The 22115-nt window shown below is 45.3% G+C and overlaps 1 protein-coding gene across 15 annotated transcripts in view; it reads left to right on the top strand.

Annotated features, from left to right (window-relative positions):
* Positions 1-22115, top strand: part of TBL1XR1 (transducin beta like 1 X-linked receptor 1) — an 854914-nt gene that overhangs the window by 754798 nt on the left and 78001 nt on the right. For all 15 annotated transcript variants that reach the window (XM_029616816.1, XM_029616819.1, XM_029616820.1 and 12 more), the window contains one exon: positions 17187-17352. In XM_029616816.1, coding sequence (XP_029472676.1) covers positions 17187-17352 — 166 coding nt within the window. The remainder of the gene's footprint in view (positions 1-17186; positions 17353-22115) is intronic.

Raw genomic sequence — 22115 nt, forward strand, 5'->3', positions numbered from 1 at the left:
CCTCTGTCTCATTTTTCCTTCCTTTCAGGGAAGAAAATTTTTTCTCACGAATTCTCATCCCTTTTCGATGGCTGTCGATGGGAAATATGGCTACAGGTTTTAAAAAATGTCCTGTTTGCTCTCGCAAAATGTCTATTACCAATCCGTGCATCGAATGTGCGCTTTGCCTCCGAGACAAACATGAGGTAAATAATTGCCCGCAATGCGCCGAGATGACGCCGAAAAGTTGCAAGACTCGATTGGAGAAAATGGAACATTTGTTCCACCTTCAACTTATTCCATCCCCCTTGACATCATCGAAGTCATCTCCAGCTGGAACGACCAAGTGCCTCTTGCTTAAAAAATCCTGCCCGGGACCGTCAGGGGATCGTTCCTCGTTTTCGGAGTCATCGACAAAATCCGCTGATACTCAGAAGCCAAAACATAAGCATCGACATCGACTATCATCGATGTCCGAAACTGCTACCCAGGAACCATCGACGGTGAAGCGGCCGCGAACCGAGGAAACATCGGCACCTGGACCTCATCCTCCATCTTCGACACCTGACCCTCTGCAGAGCTCTGCACAGGATCCTGCACCTCAGCCTCCGCCACCGCTTACAACTGCTCTGGCACCATCAGTTGTAATGCCGGAATTGTCTGAAATAATCGGACCAGCACATCGTACCGACGGGCTCGTCGATGCCGATGCTCCCAGCGTCGATGCCAGCAAATTTGCCGATGCCAGTGGGCCCACCGATGCCAGTGTCGATGTCGACACCAAGCATAATAACTACATCGACATCGATATACACACACCTGCCATCGACCTCTTCGATGCCGAGTTCAGTGTTACCGCCGGCAGTGGTATCATCGCCGAGGCGTCCACCTTCGTCGATACCTATTCGAATCCCATCGAGGCAATCACCACAAGCAGAGCCAGAAGTACAAGATATAGCTTTCTTCCAGCGTCTGCTACAAAATTACCAAAATGTCAGACACTTTGCCAAAAAAAAAGCAGTAGAACAAGTGCCTACATCACGGCCTCTCGATGACCCATTACCAGGCCCATCAGGACTTCATGTACCTCCTAGATCCGCCGCAAAATCCCCTTATAGGGATGATGACGAGGATTCTTGGGATGACCATGACTCAAATACGTCTTCTGAGGACTTCATGTCAGAACCATCACCACTGGAGCCGAGAAAAAAGTCCCCACCAGAAGACCTATCATTTTCCAACTTCCTTCAGGATATGGCAGACACCATACCTTTTAAGTTAACTGCAAAACAGGACACTAGATAGCATACTCTAGAAGTCCTTCAATTTGTGGATCCACCCAAGCAAGTCTTGGCCATCCCAATTCATGAGGTACTATTAGACCTCCAGCATAGGATCTGGGAGCATCCATCTACAGTTGCAGCAGTAAATAAACGGGTGGATTCCACTTATCTAGTACAAACAGTACCTGGTTTCCAAAAGACACAACTACCACATCAGTCAGTGGTAGTTGAATCTGCCCAGAAGAAATCAAAGCGTACACGCCCTCACTCCTCAACTCCACCTGGCAAGGACCACCGCTTCCTCGATTCCTTAGGAAGGAAAGTCTATCAGGCTGCAATATTAAACTCCAGAATCTCTGCATACCAGTTATACATGACACAGTATCAGAGAGACTTATGGAAGCAGATGGAGGAATTAAACTCTTTACCTGCACAGTTTCATGAACATGTACAGGCTATAGTTAATAAAGGCCTAGAAGCAGGAAAGCATGAGGTGAGAGCGGCTTATGATAGCTTTGATACTGCCTCTAGGACTGCAGCTGCAGGAATTACAGCTCGCAGGTACGCATGGCTAAAAGCCTCGGATCTCAGGCCTGAGGTCCAAGAAAAACTTGTAGATTTGCCATGTTTGGGAGATAACTTGTTTGATAAGGTCCAAGAAGCAGTTCAACAGTTAAAGGACCACACTGAAACATTACGTCAGCTGTCCCAGATGCCTCAGGATACCTCTACACAATCACAACGACGCCTACCCCGGAGAGAACCTAGGCATTCGTACTACAGGCCACGAAGATACTACTCCCAAACTTCCAGGAGTAGATCCTCTAGGCCTCAACAACAACGCTCCCAAACAAGACAACCTAGAGCTCCTCGCACGCAACCTCCTCCTCCCTCAGGCCCAGCGGCGGGATTTTGAAATTTCAACCAGAGAGCAAACTCAATCCCAAAACCCTCATCCACACTTGCCAGTAGGGGGACGAGTATCCCAATTTCATACAAATTGGCTCAAGATAACATCAGACCAATGGGTACTCTCCATAGTATCTCAAGGTTACAAACTAAATTTCCTCTCAAATCCACCAGAATCTCCACCGAGTTTCTTCCCACAACAAAATTCTCAACTACTTCAATTGCAAGCAGAATTATCCACCCTTCTGAGAGCCAGGGTCGTTCAACCAGTGCCCCGGACTCAGCAGGGCAGAGGATTCTACTCCCAATATTTCCTCATTTCAAAGAAATCAGGAGGCCTACGTCCATCCTAGACCTCAGAAATCTCAACAAATTTCTAAGGAAAGAAAAGTTCAGGATGGTTTCTCTAGGCACCATGCTTCCACTTCTTCAAACAGGAGATTGGCTTTGTTCTCTGGATCTTCAAGACGCTTACGCTCACATTCCTATATTCCCTCCTTATCACAAGTACCTGCGCTTCATGGTAGGCCATCAACACTTCCAGTACAGAGTTCTGCCATTCGGACTAGCCTCTGCTCCCAGAGTATTCACCAAATGTCTGGCAGTAATAGCAGCGCATTTACACAAGGAAAGAGTCCATGTCTTTCCTTATCTAGACGACTGGCTCATCAGAAGTCAATCTCAACAAGGAGCTCTGGCTTCTCTCAATCGAACAATTACTATACTTCACTCAATGGGCTTTCTCATCAACTATCAAAAGTCCCATCTCACACCGTCTCAACTGCTTCAATTCATAGGCGCAGAATTGAACACCATACTCTCAAGGACCTTCCTACCCAAAGATTGAGCAGAAACACGTTCCCTACTGGCAAATTCGATTCTCTCAAAGAAACAAGTAACAACTCATCAGTTTCTAACCATATTAGGCCACATGGCCTCCACAGTTCATGTCACTCCTATGGCAAGACTCATCATGAGGATTACCCAATGGACTTTGAGATCTCAGTGGATCCAAGCCATTCAACCACTATATTCTCCAATTCAAGTAACCCACCAGTTACGTTCCTCCGTTCTCTGGTGGGCAAACAAGGACAATTTGTGCAAGGGCCTACCCTTCCAACAACCAGTCCCACAAATAACGTTAACTACAGATGCATCCACCTTGGGGTGGAGAGCTCACATAGACAATCTCCAGTCTCAAGGAACTTGGACACAACTCGAAGCATCCTTCCAAATCAATTTCCTGGAACTTCGAGCTATACGTTATGCATTAAATGTGTTCAAGGACTGCCTTTCACACAAAACTGTTCTGATCCAAACGGACAACACAGTAGCCATGTGGTACATCAACAAACAGGGTGGTACGGGCTCGTATCTCCTATGTCAAGAAGCTGCACAAATTTGGCCTGGGCCCTGAAACACTCAATGTTCCTCTGGGCCACTTATCTACCAGGCATTCACAATGTAGTAGCAGATCGACTGTCGTCAGTTCCAACCACACGAGTGGTCCCTGGATCCCTCAATAGCGTCCAGGATATTTCAACGCTGGGGTCAACCGACACCAGACCTCTTTGTGTCACACCTCAATCACAAAGTAGACAACTTCTGTTCTCTACACAAACAGAAGAACTAGCCAGCCAAAAAGACGCCTTTGCTCGCCCTTGGAATTCAGGCCTACTATACGTGTATCCTCCAATACCGCTCATAACCAAAACACTTGTGAAACTACAACAGGACAAGGGGTCCATGATACTCATAGCCCCGTATTGGCCTCGACAAGTATGGTTTCCCACACTTCTAGACCTCTCGATCAGGGATCCAATTCGCCTGGGTGCTGCTCCCACTCTCATAACTCAGGATCAGGGTCGGTTACACCATCCCAACCTTCAATCGCTCTCCCTGACAGCATGGATGTTGAAAGCTTGATTTTACAACCACTCAATCTTTCATCCAAAGTATCTCAAGTGCTTCTAGCTTCACGCAAACCTTCCACACGAAAGAACTATTCGTCAAAATGGAAAAGGTTTACTTTCTGGTGTAGGCAAAAGATAATTGATCCTTTCACCTGCCCCACAGCTTCTCTATTAGATTATTTATGTTATCTTTCAGACTCTGGTCTTCAGACTTCATCTGTTAGAGTACATTTAAGTGCAATCTCAGCTTACCATAACAAGATAGGAGATGCACCTATATCTGCGCAACCTCTCGTCACTCAGTTCCTGAGAGGCTTGATGCATCTAAAACCACCAATTCGGCCACCAGTCACAGAATGGGACCTGAACCTGGTATTAACAAGACTCATGCGTTCTCCTTTCAAACCTATTGATTCCTGTGATATCAAATTCCTTACATGGAAGACTAATCTTCCTGATAGCTATTGCATCAGCTAGAAGGGTGAGTGAGCTACAAGCACTTGTCATGTATGCACCCTATACAAAGTTCCTACATGACAGAGTGGTTCTTCGTACACATCCAAAATTCCTCCCTAAGGTAGTTACGGAATTCCACTTGAATCAATCCATAGTTTTATCCACATTCTTTCTAAGACCTCACTCCCACCCAGGAGAAACGGCCTTACACACCTTAGACTGCAAGCGTGCTTTAGCATTTTACATAAATCGCACTGCAGTCCACAGGAAATCCACTCAACTTTTTGTTTCTTATGATCCAAACAAACCAGGGAAAGCAAGTGGGTAAGCAAACTTTATCCAACTGGCTAGCAGATTGCATTCAGTTTTGCTATGAAAAAGCAGGCCTTCCTCTCCAGGGGTGAGTAAAAGCACACTCAGTAAGAGCAATGTCAACCTCAGTAGCACACTATCGTTCAGTGCCAATCCTTGACATATGTAAAGCAGCAACATGGAGTTCTCTTCACACCTTTGCAGCTCATTACTGTCTGGACAAACAGGGAAGACAAGATTCTGCGTACGGACAATCTGTCTTAAAAAACTTGTTTCCAGTTTAAGCCCAACTCCTTCCACATCCAACCTGCTGTGATCTTCGGCTGATTCATTTCGACAACAATTCTTACTGTTGCTTCACTACAAAATGACTCAGCCTTTAGCTTGCTAATCACCCATATGTGAGGACTAGCATCCTGCTTGTCCTGGGATAAAGCAAAATTGCTTACCTTGTAATAGGTGTTATCCCAGGACAGCAGGATGTAGTCCTCACAAAACCCACCCGCCTGCCCCACGGAGTTGGGTGTTTTACATTTTATTATTTTACTTTTTGCTAAAGCTTAATGCTACATACGAGACTGAAGAGAGCCACCTGTGGCAGAGAATATCATAGCATGCTGAGCATGCTCAGTGGGTACTCTCGGTGCCAGTCAAAGCTTTACAGAAACTTTGACAGAAGGTTTCCCACCTAGGGCTCCATCAGTGATGTCACCCATATGTGAGGACTACATCCTGCTGTCCTGGGATAACACCTATTACAAGGTAAGCAATTTTGCTATCTTCCTAGAAAAGCTTTTTACTTTTCCAGAAATCACTGAAAGAATCCACCAAATGTGGTCATGTAAATAACACTAGGAGTAGTCACTAGGGGAACTCTTTTGAAGCTGCTTAAGTTGATTTAAAACAAATCTTAAAGTATTTTTTCACTCAGCGCACAATCAAACTGTGGTATTAGTTGCTGGAGGTCAAGGCAGCTATCATAGATGGGTTTAAAGATTTGGGGCAAATTCCTGGAAGAAAAGTTCATAGTTATTCACCAGGTGACTCGGGGAAATCACCTATTCATTAAAGAGTCAGCAGCAAGAAATTGGATCTACTTTTTGCAATTGGACACTGTCAGAGCTAGGATGCTGTGGTTGATGGAACTTTAGTCTGAACCAGCTGTTGCGACCGTCGCTGCCCGACGTCTCCACTCCACCCTCCATACCTCTTTGGTGACTCCCTCCTGGGTTGATGGACGTTTGGCTGCCGCGGCATCATCTTGCCGACCTCCTCCGGCGCTCCTGGACTGGCTAGACGCTGCCTTCCGCCATGTTCTCCTGAGGCCTAAGAGCGCGCGCGGCCCCGACTCAAGTACCAGCAGTGGCACGAACTTCACCTCGCCGGTTCTGCTTTGGTTGAATTGAAGCAAGGCAATAGATCATTGGCTGAATTTGCCATAGAGTTCAAAACTCTTACGGCAGAACTCTACTGGGACCCCAAATGTCTCAAGACTCTCTTCTTCAGAGGCCTGGATAACAGTTTAAAGGACGAGCTGGCTGCTCATGAAATACCTGACTCACTGGATTAACTAGTAGCCTTGGCCACTCGGATTGATCACCGGTTCCGGGACAAGGTGAAGGAACTCCGGCCTAAGGTGTTACCTAGGTTGAAACAGGCTAGTGCTATACCTGCACCTCTGATGGTTTCAATAATCCCTGCTGCTGATATTGATGAACCGATGCAACTTGGTCATGGACATTTGACTTCCAAAGAGAGAAGACTCCAGAAGAGGTGCGGCCTATGCATATACTGTGGTCAGCCCGGCCACGACGTCTCTACATGCTCCATTCGTCCGGAACGGACGGGCCTAAGTCTTGAAGGAGGACTGTTCTTAGGCCTCACTATGCCCTCTTCTCCGCTCTCTCCCAGTCTCCTTGACCTACGGATCAGTCACGGTTTAGACTCCTGCCCTGGTGGACTCAGGGGCGGGAGGCAACTCCTTTCTCAGACATCTAGTGGAATACCTGAGGATTCTCCTCACCAAGTTGAAAGATCCACTACTATTATCTTCCATTCATGGAGAACCCTTACCGGGCGACGTGACTTGCCAAACCGTACCAGTTACTCTCTGCACTGGAGCTCTCCACACTGAATCGCTCTCCTTCTTTGAACTGGAAAGGGCCATGCACCCTATCATCCTGGGGTTACCCTGGTTGCAAGTGCACCAACCCCAATTCGATTGGGCATCCTTGGATCTCTCCCGCTGGGGCCCAGAATGTCACGGGAGGTGCCTTAAGGAAGTCTCGCCTAATATTTGCATGCCTACGACTCCAGTGATGCCAGGACTGCTGCCCCAATACGCTTCCTTCGCGGACGAATTTTCCAAAGAAGCAGCTGATATTCTTCCTCCACATAGGCCCTATGACTGTGCCATAAGACTGAAGCCACCGAAAGGACGGGTGTACCCTCTCTCAGCCATTGAGAATAAAGCAATGTCAGAATACATTGAAAAAAAATCTCCAGAAGGGCTTTATCCGACCGCAGGCTTTTTCTTTGTGGGGAAGAAGGACGGTACCCTATGTCCATGTATCGATTACCGAGGTCTTAATGAGATCACAGTCAAAGACCGTTACCCCTTGCCGTTAATCTCGGAGCTGTTTGACCGGCTACAAGGGGCCAAGATATTTTCAAAGCTTGACCTGAAGGGGGCCTACAACCTCATTCGCATTCGGAGTGGCGATGAATGGAAAATGGCCTTCAACATGCGAGATGGCCACTTTGAGTACCTTGTAATGCCATTCGGGTTGTGCAATGCACCCGCCATTTTCCAAACTATAATGAACGACATCTTGCGGGACCTGCTGTACAAGAATGTTGTGGTCTACCTGGATGACATATTAATCTTCTCCCAGGATTTGGACACTCACATTGCAGATGTCAAGCAAGTATTCCACCGTCTTCACAAACACCGGCTGTACGCCAAACTCTGTGTGAATTTCACAAAGACTCAGTGCCTTTCTTAGGCTACATCGTGTCAAAAGAAGGCTTCCAAATGCACCCTCACAAACTTGAAAGTATCAAGAATTGGTCCCAACCTACCAACCTAAAGACTTTAAGGAGATTCCTGGGGTTCACCAACTATTACCGAAGCTTTATAAAGAACTATTCTTCTTTAACCGTACCCTTGACTGCGATGACCCGCAAGGGTGCCAATGCTTCAAAATGGTCAGCGGAGGCCATTTCCGCGTTCGAGAAATTGAAGACTGCCTTCTCCACAGAACAGTGCTTGCGGCATCCAGACCCAAACATGCCCTTCATCTTCAGATGTGGGTGTAGGGGCTGTGTTGAGCCAAACAGGAGACTCAAAAGCCTTATGTCCCTGTTCATTCTTCTCACGAAGATTTTCTCCAGCCGAGAAAAACTATGGGATCGGTGATAAAGAGCTCTTGGCAATAAAGCTTGCATTCGAGGAATGGCGGCCTTGGCTCGAAGGCGCTCAACATCAAATAACCATAATTCGGGGGGGCGCTGTTCGCCGCGGGACAAGATGGCCGCATAAGCTTCGCGCTCCCGAGCCCACCCACCTTCAATACCCGAATATAGCAGTGTAAACTTTGGATTTGTGTACCGGAGAGGCTGATATCGAGGGGGAAGATTGCGGCTAATGAATCCGAAAAAAAAAAGCGAACTACAGAAGTTCTCCTTCACGAGAATGGCGGCGGACTCTCAGAAGGCAGGGATCGAGCTTGCAGACTGCGAGGTAGGGGCCGGGGAGGAAAAAGAAGCCGAAGCCCCGATTCTGTCACCCCAATCAACGGTGGAACCTACCCCGGCTGCAGCGGACATTCTTACTAAAAGTCAGATGCGGGAGTGGTTCATCGACCTGCGCTCTGAAATTAAAAATAATAAGAAAGAATTACTGGCCTCATTCGCTGAGCTGCGGGAGGACTTTCTTAGCTTAGGCCACAGAGTCGATGAACTTGATATCCGCTCGGAAGAGCATGCAGCTCACATTAAAGAGTTAGAGCAGGCAAAGCTGGAAACCAAGGACGAGATATTGGCGATCTCCGACAAACTAGAAGATCTAGAAAATAGATCTCGGCACCATAATATTCGGCTTAGAGGGATTCCTGAATCCGGGGAGTACGAAGACAGCATGGCGACCGCCCGGGCTTTTTGCAATTTTCTCAGAGAGCAGGAAGGTGAAGGGCCTACTACTGATGGGCAGCCTGAAGCACGCGCCATTTTGATTGAGCGGGCTCATCGATCGTTGGGAGCCAGGAGGGATGGTAAACCCAGAGATATAATTTTAAATTTTCAGAGCTACTCCCAAAAGGAGCAACTTTTAAACATAGCCCGAAAGAAAAAAGCTTGGGAATGGAAAAATACCTCTGTAGCAGTGTATCAAGACTTAGCCGTGAGCACGCTGCAGAAACGCTACGACCTGCGGCCGGTGACTACAGCTCTGCGGCAGGCTGATGTCAAATATAGGTGGAATTTCCCATTTGCTCTTTCGTTCCAGCGTGCAGGGAAGACGTACCACCTAAAATCGATGGAAGAGGCTTCTACAGTCCTGAGGGAGGCCAGTATACCGGGCGAGTTCGCTGAGATACCCAGGGCCCCACCTAAATCTCGCTCTAGTAAAGCTGCTTCGTGGCAAAAAGTGGAGCGTCCGCGCAGAAGAGTAGCGCAGAGAACCACAGCGGCAGCTGATCTGGCCTCCGATCAGGGATGACCCCAAGATCGCCGGTGGAGTACCGGACTACTGCAGCTTATATGGGTCAGGGGCCATCTCTCAGTTGGAATCGTGGACTAAGAGGTGTTCTGCAACCCCTTTCCTCTCAGCACAGCTTGTTTGCGTTTTAAATGCAAGGACTGGAAGGGAGTAATTCGCTATATATATATTTTGAACACTTTTATATTTGAATTTGGATTCGGGTTAATTCATGGTTACTCATGTTTGATTATTCTTGTTCTTGGTTGGTGGGGGTGGGGGGGTGCGGCCGTCGAATGGCGATGGCGAGACCTCTCATAAGGGGATTTGCAGACCGTGGTCTGTGGATCATGCTGATTTCGTGGTTCTTTCTCCCTAGGCAGACTATGTCATTCTTAGACCATATATTTTGCTGGTGGCCAATAAGTCAATCCCTTGGGTTTCTCGAAGCTCAGTCACATTACCCTGGTGGGGGTGGAGCGGGCGCACTTTCAGGAGCTTGTGCCTCTGTTTCTTGCAGTTACCTTTTTGATGTACTTGCACTATGACTATTCGTATAGCCACGCTTAATGTTAAAGGTCTTAACATTTATCGGAAGCGGTATTTGTTGCAAAAAGACCTTAAGAGATTGAAAATTCATGTTATATTCTTGCAGGAGACTCACATTAAGAAGAGGCACGAGGATTTGCTGCTTTTTAGGAATTACCCCCATATATTCTTAGCGGCAGCAGGGAACACCCACAAGTATACGGGTACAGGCATCCTAATATCCTCTGATTTATTATTTGAACAGCTAGACCTGGTTACAGATACTGAGGGCAGATTTGTTTTTCTCAAAATAAAGCTAAACAATGAAGTCTACACACTTATCTCCATATATGCTCCGACGACCAACCAGGCAGAGTTCTTGCCTAAAATCCTTCATTTACTGCACACCCGCGGTGAAGGGAGCATCATATGGGGTGGAGATTTTAATTTTACATTACTACCTGACTTGGATAATTCTCACCCGGGAAGGGTCTCTCAATCTACCCCGGGGCAGAAAGCTAGGGTTTTATTACGGGATATTATGAAGAGTGAAAATTTAGTGAATGTGTGGCGCCATCATAATCCAAGAACTCGGTCCTATACTTACTACTCTAAACCCCACACGTCTTATTCTCGCTTAGACTTCTTTCTAGTGGATAAATGTTTAATCTCTAGGATTGGCTCGACTGAAATAAAGCCAATCACCTGGTCGGATCACGGGATGGTATGGCTTGATTTACAGTCCCAAAGAGGTCAGGGCGGTCAGATATTCTGGAGATTGAATGTCTCCTTGCTGAAACAAAAAACTTTTCTACAGCACTTGTCCCAACAATTAAAAGAATATTTTCAGCTAAATGCCACCCCAGACGTTTCTGAGGGCTGCCTGTGGGAGTGTTCAAAAGCGATAGCAAGAGGCCAGTGTATAGCACAGGCAGCGGTGGACAAGAGAGCTAGGGAAAGTAAATTTCAGCAATTACAGGCGGATATAGCCAGCCTGTCTGAGCGCCATTATCAAACCCAATCCGACCAGGTGTATAGATTGCTGATGGAGGCTAGGCACCAATTGGCTACCCTTTTCGATAGACAGCTAGCCCACAACCTAGAGAGAATGCACCAAAAATTCTATGAAGGTAGTGATAAGGCGGGGAAAGTTTTGGCCCAGCAAATGAAGACGCGCTTGGCGACCAGTATAATTACCAAAATTAAAACCACAGCAGGGAAACTAACTAGGAATCCCGTCGAAATTCGACAATGTTTTACAGATTTTTACGCCACACTTTATAGGTGTAATACTCAGGTTCAGGAAGAGGACATTGTCACATATTTGAAGGGCATATCGTTACCAGCCTTAAGTACGCCCCAACAACAAGCCTTGGAAGCACCTATCACATGTGCAGAAGTTCAGTGGGTGATTAAATCCCTTACAAATGGAAAATCCCCTGGGCTGGATGGCTTATCTGGGGAATATTATAAATCACTGACGGACTGTCTCAGCCCTCACCTTACTGACTTCTTTAACTATTTGCGTAATGGTGGCACGTTACATGCCCAATCTAACACGGCAGGCATCACTATTCTCCCGAAGCCGGGCAGAGACCCCACTATATGTGGCTCTTATAGGCCAATTTCTTTAATTAATCAAGATTTAAAAATTTTAGCTAGGCTATTGGCTTTACGGCTCAATAATTACCTTCCTAATTTAATTCATTCGGATCAGGTGGGGTTTGTCCCTCATAGAATGGCGGCCGACAACGTGAGGAAAATTTTGGACCTGGTATGGTGGGCCAAAAAGGAACAGATCCCCATTGCGTTGCTGTCTATAGACGCGGAGAAGGCCTTCGACATGGTCCATTGGCCTTTTCTGTTTCACACGCTCACGCAGATGAATTTTGGGCCTTTTTTTATGAATTGGATTCACCAATTATACAATGCCCCACAAGCGGCAGTTAAGGTCAACGGGGGATATGGAGATCGTTTTGCCATTCAGAGGGGCACCAGACAGGGATGTCCACTTTCCCCTCTATTGTTCGCTATCTTTCTAGAACCATTTGCTATTACTATTCGGGGCGCTGATGAGGTATTGGGCATACCGCTGGGAGATCGGGCATTTAAACTGTCGCTGTTCGCTGACGACATCATGTTCACCCTATCCCATCCAACTCGCTCGCTTAAGGCTGTGGAATCTGAATTGCTGCGGTTCAGCGGGGTGTCCGGGTTTAAAGTGAATATAGAAAAACTTTTAAGCATCAATTTGCCACCGGAGGACATTCAATATATCTCAAGTTCCTTTTCCTTTCGCTGGGCCAAAACCACATTGAAATACCTGGGTATCCACATTAGCAACAAGTTGGAAGACCTTCATAACCTTAACTATACGAAACTCTCCAAAGCAGTGGACCGGGATCTAGATAAGTGGCATAAGGGGTCTTACTCTTGGTTAGGGAGGATTGCGATAATTAAAATGAATGTGTTACCTCGATTCTTATATCTTTTCACCACCCTACCTATCCCACTTTCCAATTCATTTTTACGTAAGACCCAAAGGAAGCTTTTTCAATTCATTTGGCGTAAGAGGCCCCCTAGAGTCGCCAGACACATACTATATCAGAATCGGAAGTTGGGCGGATTGGGAGTTCCTGATCTCCAAGCCTACTATGTAGCGGCACAACTAAAGGCTGTCATTGATATGAACAATACTGTTCATCCCAAACAGTGGGTGCAAGCGGGTCAGTTTATGATAGGAAGTGTTCCAATGGTAGCCTTGCCTTGGCAACCCAGGCATTCCTTGATGAGCCTTATATGCATGCCGTGGTCTCTCGAAACTACCCTTCTGGTTTGGGAGAAATTTAGAGGAAAAGTAGTGGGGACACATCAATATTATTATCAGACATATATAGCTTATAACCGAAAGTTCGAGATGGGTCATCATTCTAAACAGTTTAGGGACTGGCAACAATTGGGAATAATAACTTTAGGTCAATTGCTCCAGGAAGGGGAAATCATGACTCTGGATCAATTACGAACTATATACCACTTACCAGCTAACGTCTTCTTGCCTTATGCCCAAATTAGGCACTTCTTACAGGATATACGCATTCAACAACTTATGAGGCCGTCCAGATCTCTATTTGAGAACATGTGCATAGGGGCAGATCGAATGTCTAAAGTGGTATCCAAGATATATTCCATACTTACAACAGGGGAGGACCTCATTTCTAAACATATGGCTCAGTGGGAGCGGCACCTGGGTATGCAATTGTCGACTAATCTGCGGAACCAGATCTATCAACAGGCTGGTAAATGTTCTATATCTGCTCGATTGCAGGAACAAAGCTATAAAATGCTATACCGCTGGTATCTGGACCCAGCGAAACTCCGTTATATATCCGGCGGTGTCGCCATTGTGCTGGAGGCAATGTGGGGAGGTTGGCTCCTTTTACCATATTTGGTGGGAATGTAAAGTGTTGCAGCCCCTCTGGCGAGCTGTGACTGGGTGGCTCACTCAGATGTTTGGGGTATCCCTCTGCTTGACACCCATTAACGCTTTACTGAATGTACCATGCGCCTTTCTTAATAAGTTACAACACAAATTGAGCACGAACATTTTACTGGCCACTCGCTTAGCTATTGCCCAATCCTGGCGGTCAACCCGGGTTCCCACCTTACTGGAGATATTTGAGAGATTACAAAAGCATAGGAGACTTGATTATTTAACGGCGATACTGCATGATCAGACAGATAAACATGCTAAGATATGGAAACCACTTCAGTCCCCAGTAGGTATAACGTAAGGGGGGCATGATGATGGTTATAGGTTCCTGCCTCTGTGGGAGGGTGGGAGCTGTATAGAGGTTCGATCTCCTCCTGGTAACGCTGTGTTGGGCTGTACTACGTGGTATAGAGCATTCATTGCACATTTAAGTGTATACTCTGTTCCGAGATATGGGGGTCAGTTGGGATCTGGACAAAATTGGATGCTTGTGTTCCACAGTCGAAGATGCTTATAACGCTGAGGGGGACCCTTGTGGCAGGACACTGGCCTAGGCCACCGGACACTTGAGTAATGGGAACAATCACGACGTTTGGTTTCATTGATGAGTCTGCAGAGGGAGATGGGGGAGGGGGGGGTGGGGAGGGATGGTGGGGGTTTTTGTTATTGCCATATTTTTGCATAACAGTCTTGACTCTTACGACTATATTGGTGTTTTGTAGCTTGTTTTTGATGCAGACTGTATCTGCTGTGATACTGAAAAATTTCAATAACGTTTAAATAACAAAAAAAAAATAACCATAATTCATGGATCATAAAAATCTAGAGTATCTCCGCCACGCACGTCTGAATTACAGACTGGCCAGATGGTCCTTGTTTTTTAATCGTTTTGATTTTGTGTTGAAGTACCACCCTGGAGATAAAAACACCAGAGCAGACACTCTGATGCGCTCCTTTCATTCAGAGGATGTGCCTGATGAGCCACAGCACATAATTGACCCAAAGAAGATCCTCTTGGCATCCACTCAGTCTGTACCCAGTGTTAAAACTATTGTTCCAAAAAGACTCAGGAAGAAAGTGCTCTTCTGGGTGCACGATTCCAAGCTGGCCGGCCATCCTGGCCAACGCCGTACCCTGCTCAAGATACAGAAGCTGTATTGGTGGCCTACCATCAAAAAGGGCACCTATTCCTAAATGGCATCCTGCACCAATTGTGCTAAGAACAAACCCGCTTCTGGGCAACCATGGGGTCAGATGCAACCACTGCCAGTTCCGGAACGGCCCTGGTCGCACATTGTTACTGACTTTGTAGTCGATTTACCTACTTTCAGAGGAATGAATACCATCTGGGTGACAGTGGATCGATTTAGAAAGATGGCACACTTCGTGGCACTCCCTGGCATACCCTTCAGCCTTGGAGCTTGCAAAGCTCTTCATAAAGCACATATTCCGCCTCCACGGACTACCTTCTCACTTCGTATCCGACCGTGGGTCCCAATTCGCGGCACGATTCTGGAGGGCCTTGGCAAATTGTTTGACATCTCTCTAGACTACACTTCAGCCTATCATCCGCAGTCGAATGGTCAGACTGAAAGGATGAAGCAGTTTATTCGAGCTTATGTCACGTACCGAGAGAATAACTGGGCCGAATTGCTTCCATGGGTTGAATTCGCCATCAACTCTCATCCAGCAACATCTACTGGATTATCACTTTTTGACGTGGTCTAAGGACGTTCCCCAACACCGCCACTTCCACTGAAGCTCTCAGTGACGTCCCCAGCAGCTCAATCCACTGCTGATGATATCCATAATTTGTGGGTTCAGACAAAGGACATGCTAATCAAAGCGAGTGACCATGCTAAGAAGTACTACGATGTGCACCATTCGCAAGCTCCAGTCTTCAAGCCAGGAGACAAGGTCTGGTTGTCAACCAAGCACCTCAGACTTAAACTACCCTCCTCTCAGTTTGCTCCTCGCTACGTGGGACCATTCCCAGTCCTTCAACGTATTGGCAAACCATCTGAAGCTACCACCTGGTCTCAACATCCATAATGCTTTCCACGTTTCACTTCTGAAACCGCACATACTCAGCGAATTTACTTCCAAATCTCATGACCCACTTATCATCAATGCAGAAGATGACTTAGAGTACAAAGTCGAAGAGATTCTGGATGTTCGGAAAAGAGGCAATACTTATGAATACCTCCTATCATGGGAAGGTTTCGGCCCCGAAGAAAACTCTTGGGAGCCTCAGATCAATATCTTGGACAAAGAGATGCTTCGTCAGTTCCACATCGCGCATCCTTCAAAACACAAACCTGGTACCCGAAGAGGAGATCGCCCTTTGAAGGGGGGTACTGTTGCGACCGTCGATGCCCGACGTCTCCTCTCCGCCGTCCTTACCTCTTTGGCGACTCCGTCCTGGGTTGATGGAAGTTTGACTGCCGCGGCGTCATCTTGCCGACCTCCTCCGGCGTTCCCCGACCGGCTAGACGCTGCCTTTCCGCCATGTTCTCCTGAGGCCTAAGGGAGCGTGCGCGGCCTCGACTCAATTATCAGCAGTGGCGCGAATCTCAGGGGCGTCCCCCTGAGATGACGTCATCATCTTTGGATATTTAAAGGTCTTTCATTTCGCTAACTATCGAGTTAGCAAAGGGTTTCCTACCTAGCTGCCTCCAGGTATCACTGTGGATGGGATTCCCTCTCCACATACCTTGCTACTCTGCCTCCTCAGACTTTACCTGCTCCTCAGGGGCCTCGCTCTTTCTTTTACTTTTCAGGTCGCAGTCTGGAACCGGTACTCGCTCCTCGAGGGCCCACATTCCCGGACCTGCTATTGAATATAACTTCTGCCAGGAAGTCACAGCTGCCTACAACATCAGTGAGTTACCATCTCTCTCTCAGAGCTTTCCATGGAACCAGGTACTCGCTCCTCGAGGGCCCACTTCATTCCAGCTCCTGGGCTGTTCTAAGAGACCACAGTGTGAGTGTCACCATCAAGGCTCTGTTCCTGAACTCTGCTTACTCTGCCTACTCACTATCTCAGTTTCTCTACAGCTCAGCTTTCCTGGGATCGCTGTTCCAGTGCCTGAGGGACTACAGCCCAGCCGGGCTATTCCAGCTCACTACTGCCACCTCTGGTGGTTCTCAAAAACTGTTTAATAAAAGAACTAAATGTGCGTCTGTCTCCCAACTCTGAGCCTGACCGGTGATCCCTCTCAGGATCTTCCCCCGAGGGCGTGGTCATCTGCCACCGGCCCAAGGACCCACCCACAACTATCACAAATAATAACACCAGCATGGCACGTCTTGTGTGCAACTGGTGACTTCCTGTCTTCAGAGAATACCTATTATAGATAAGCAGCTTTGCATTATCTGAATATGTTAGATTATCTTATTATTTATATAGTATTTTGAAATAACTTTTAGGACCTGATTTAAAACTGTTCAGCTATGGTTATTTGCATAAAAAGATTTTATGTGCTGGATCATCCAGTAGGATTTGTCAGTTCCTCTGTATACAGCACTCTCCGTTTGGTCTGTTGGCAAAAATAAATTGTGTTCTTATTGGTTATATGATGATTCAGACTTGACTGAAATCTTCTTTTCTTTTTTGACAGTGCATCATTTGATTCTACTGTAAGATTATGGGATGTAGACAGAGGGATTTGTATTCACACGCTGACAAAACATCAAGAACCTGTATACAGTGTAGCTTTTAGTCCTGATGGCCGGTACCTGGCCAGTGGATCTTTTGATAAATGTGTACATATCTGGAATACACAGGTAAGTTCTATAATATAACATTACAACAATGTATTTGACAAAGGTAACGCATAAGTTCCTGCAAATTTTGTTTAAATGTAAACCGATGTGATATGTAAAATCGAACACCGGTATATAAAAGTAAATAAAAAATAAATAAATAAAATAAATTACTTGAGTTCACCTTTAGCTTCTTCATTAAACTCTTGAAACTGCTTTAAATGGTTGCTAATTAGCATTTTTTGAGCGTTATGTACTAAGAAGATCAGAATATTAGACGGTTTGGCATTCTCATAGTAAAAATATAAATAAATTGCAAATGAAAACTTTCAGGATATTGCTTTTGTTATAATTATCACTGATAATGTGGTTGAACTAAAAAGAATAGGATACATTTTAGATCAATACTTTCTCCATCTAAGGGAACCATACATGATTCAGGCATTTTTTGATATCCTCATGAATCACAACATGCAGTGGTTTTCTTAATACAAAGAAATTACATTTTTTTTTGACCTGACAATTTCCTCCTGCTCCTTTGTGTTTCTGGCTTAATCAGAACCAAGGCTTGAATCTGGCAGCTTGAACCTTCATTGGGAACTTCCCAGGAATTTTATTTCCTTGCCCCAACACCCCTGCTCCTTCCCACATATCTAATCCAGTCATTGCATTGATGGACCTTAGACAGGGGCCATGCACCTGAGCTATTTTGAAACCCCTTATTCATGGGTCTTGAAACCGGCAACTACATGTCAACCATAATAAATGACCATGACTTCCTCTATCACCCAGGGACTGGGAATGCTACCTTTATAGCATCCCCAGGGAGCGGAAGTCCTGGTTTATGGACCTGCCACATGGTAGTTCATTGCATTGTCACTCAGCAAGTACGTAAACATTATTTTGATTTAATATTAATTATTTTAGGAACCAAAGTTCATTTTGTATATTTTTCTCTGTTTACAAAAAAAAGATAATTGTGGTGCAAGAGAAATGTTTATGGAGAATATCCAGTTGTATCCCTCCCCTGGATTGCAGTTGCTTCAATCCAAACATTTGCCGATGTCCATACAGAGAAGATAGTGATTTCAATTTAATGATGCAAATATTCTTATGGTTTATAATAACTTGGGCAGCATTGGATATAATTTCAGGCTCTTCTTTATTTTTGTGCTTTTTCAAGAAAGTAGTAACTAGTCTTCTAATATTTTTTATTTTACTATAACAATTGTTGAACTTCGTATATCCAGACGAGAAGCAATATTGAAAACCTATTTCCCCCTATACCTAAAACATAAATGGCCTCAATATTCAAAGGTAGCCATTTATGTAAGATAGGTAAGACTTATCTGACTAAACTTGCATGGGATATTTGATGCTACTTAGTCAGATATCCGGCTAACAGGGTCATTCATCAAAAGGTGTTAGGGCGTTAGGACCCTAATGTCTGCAATAACACCATAACACATTTGTTATTTTTCGCATCGCGTGATGCAAATGCAGATTTTGAAAATTTCGTCAAAGGGAAGGAGTTTGGACAGGGTTTATGGAAATGAGGGGTGTTTAACGTTGCATGTGATAGCATGATGCACGTTATAGCATGTTTTAACGTCGGAAATAACTAACCTTTTTTCCTGGCATTAAGCTGTGCGATATGCCCAAAACAGGATTTGCAATAGAGAATGCATCAAGCTAGGGTGAGAGTATACCATATATAAATCTTATCTTTGTGTATCTTTCCTCACTCCAAATCACATCAAATGTTCACTGATGTGTACTGTTGTGTACCTACATCTGACTGTGCATGTAAAATTGGCCCCCAAATCACCACCAAAAACCTCCTCCAGTTACTAGTTGACCCTCCTAAAGTGGTATAAATAGTTTGCCCGTCTGGGCACTTTGCAAGTTGGAAAGCGAAAATATTGCGGGTGCGATAAATTTAACATGCATTGTGGTAACTCAAAAATTACCTTAACCATGCGTTAGCAAGCTTCTTACAGGACAAGCAGGATGGTAGTCCTCACATGTGGGTGACATCATCTGATGGAGCCAATCACGAATATTTTTGTCAAAGTTTCTAGAACTTTGACTGGCACCTACTGGGTAATTCCAGCATGGCAATAACCCTGCATCCAGCAGGGGTCTCCCTTCAGTTTTTTTTCCGCTCAGCTAATAGCCACACGGAGTTTTGGAGCTCTTCACAGTTCCTGACTGGAAATTTTTCCTCAGGAAATTATTTTCAAAACTTGCAAAAGTTTATACCCCCTAGGTGTTGTGCGGTAAGTTTACCACCATTTTTCGTTCAGTTCCCAGCGGGGACCTCTGTAGGCCTTGTCGGCCATTTCAGTCAGGAATCCCATTCGCTTGGGAGTAGCTCCCAATCTCATAACTCAGGATCAGGGTCGGTTGCGCCATCCCAACCTTCAATCCCTATCCCTGACAGCATGGATGTTGAAAGCTTGATTTTACAACCACTCAACCTCCCAACCACTATATCTCAAGTGCTTATAGCGTCACGTAAACCTTCCACTAGAAAGAATTATTCCTACAAATGGAAACGGTTTACTTTGTGGTGCACTCAGAAATCTATTGATCCTTTCACTTGCCCCACTACCTCACTACTAGATTACCTATACCATCTTTCAGACTCTGGTCTTCAGACTTCATCTGTAAGAGTACATTTGAGTGCAATCTCAGCTTACCATAACAAGCTGGGAGACGCACCTATCTCTACACAGCCTCTTGTCAGTAGATTTATGAAAGGTTTAACTCACCTTAAACCTCCTTTTCATCCCCCAAGCATACATTGGGACCTAAACGTAATATTAACCAGGCTCATGCGTTCTCCATTCGAACCCATAGATACCTGTGACCTAAAATTTCTTACATGGAAAACTGTCTTCCTCATAGCCATTACATCAGCTAGAAGAATCAGTGAACTACAAGCACTTGTCACATACGAACCTTCCACAAAGTTCCTACATGACAGGGTGGTCCTCCGTACTCATCCCAAATTCCTTCCTAAGGTAGTCACGGAATTCCACTTGAACCAATCCATAGTTTTACCAACATTCTTTCCAAGGCCTCATTCCCACCAGGGAGAAAGAGCCTTACATACCTTGGACTGTAAGCGTGCACTGTCTTTCTACTTAAACCGCACTGCAGTCCAAAGGAAATCCAATCAACTTTTTGTATCTTATGATCCAAACAAACCAGGTAAAGCAGTGGGTAAACATACTTTGTCAAACTGGATAGCAGATTGCATACAGTTTTGTTATGAGAAAGCAGGCCTTACTCTTCAAGGGCGAGTAAAAGCACATTCAGTCAGAGCAATGTCAACCTCAGTAGCACACCTTCGCTCTGTACCTATTCTTGACATTTGTAAGGCGGCAACATGAAGTTCTCTGCACACCTTTACAGCTCACTACTGTTTAGACAAAGAAGGTAGACAAGATTCAGCCTATGGACAATCTGTCTTAAAAAACTTGTTTCCAACTTAATCCCAACTCCTTCTACATCCAACCTACTATGATTTTCGGCTGACTCATTTACAACAACAATACTTCACCGTTGTTTTCACTACAAAATGACTCAGCCTCTAGCTTGCTAATCACCCATATGTGAGGACTAGCCTCCTGCTTGTCCTGGGATAAAGCAAAATTGCTTACCTTGTAATAGGTGTTATCCCAGGACAGCAGGATGTAGTCCTCACGAAACCCACCCGCCTCTCCGTGGAGTTGGGTACGATACATTTTATTATTTTATTTTTTGGCTAACGCTAATTGCTACAAAACAGACTGTGGCCAGGAATATCATGGCATGCTGGGCATGCTCAGTGGGCACTCTGGGTGCCAGTCAAAAGTTTCATAGAAACTTTGACAGAAGTTTTTCCGTATAGGGCTCCATTACCGATGACACTATATTTGAGGACTACATCCTGCTGTCCTGGGATAACACCTATTACAAGGTAAGCAATTTTGCTTTCCATCTAAATAATTCTACTTGCTTACCACCATAAGCACTTCTGGGCTAGTGTTTGGCTTGGTGAATAGGGTCAGTATCCTCCAGTGCACTAGGTCATGGGTCTGCTATATTTTAAAAGGAAACAGGTCAGGAGGCACTGGTGAGTAGCACTAAGATGGCAGCCTAACCCGTTAGCTCTCCTGCTCCTCGAATCTTTCTTTAGAAATTTACTGCTAAAAATTACTTTTGACAGGTTGTCATGCCAACAGCTGGAGCATAAAGATTGCTGCCTATGGCAAAATCTAAAGCTTCAAGAATGGACTTACTTTCATAGTTTCGATACGGAACAAAGAGAGTGAAACATGACCCTCCCTCACCATCTAAAAAGGGGGCAGTTAAAGATGCAAATATCTCCTTTCTGGCCATAATGAGATCTTTCAGCTTAGACATGATGGATAACACTTCTGCTATGATTGAGATAAAAACAGATATCTCAAAGCTCAAGACCGAAATAAAGACTCTACAAGAAATCGCAGGGCAAGCAGTGGAGAAGATCATATGGAACGTCACTTGTATTTCTGACCTCCAACATTAGGTAAAAAGAATTGCAATACTGGAAAGAGAATTGCAGGACCTAAATAACAGGTTTCAACGCAGTAATCTCCAGCTCATGCATATCCCAGAGAAGATCCTAAGGCACAGATCCTATAGGCTTTCTACAGAAGTTTTTTCCTAAATTTTTGGATCTACAATTTCCCTAGCCCTTCACAACTGAACGGGCACATCGCATGCCATTGCATCCGCTGCAAGATTCACGCGGC

The sequence above is a fragment of the Rhinatrema bivittatum genome, chromosome 9 (genome assembly GCF_901001135.1).
Source record: "Rhinatrema bivittatum chromosome 9, aRhiBiv1.1, whole genome shotgun sequence".
Classification (NCBI taxonomy): Eukaryota; Metazoa; Chordata; class Amphibia; order Gymnophiona; family Rhinatrematidae; genus Rhinatrema; species Rhinatrema bivittatum.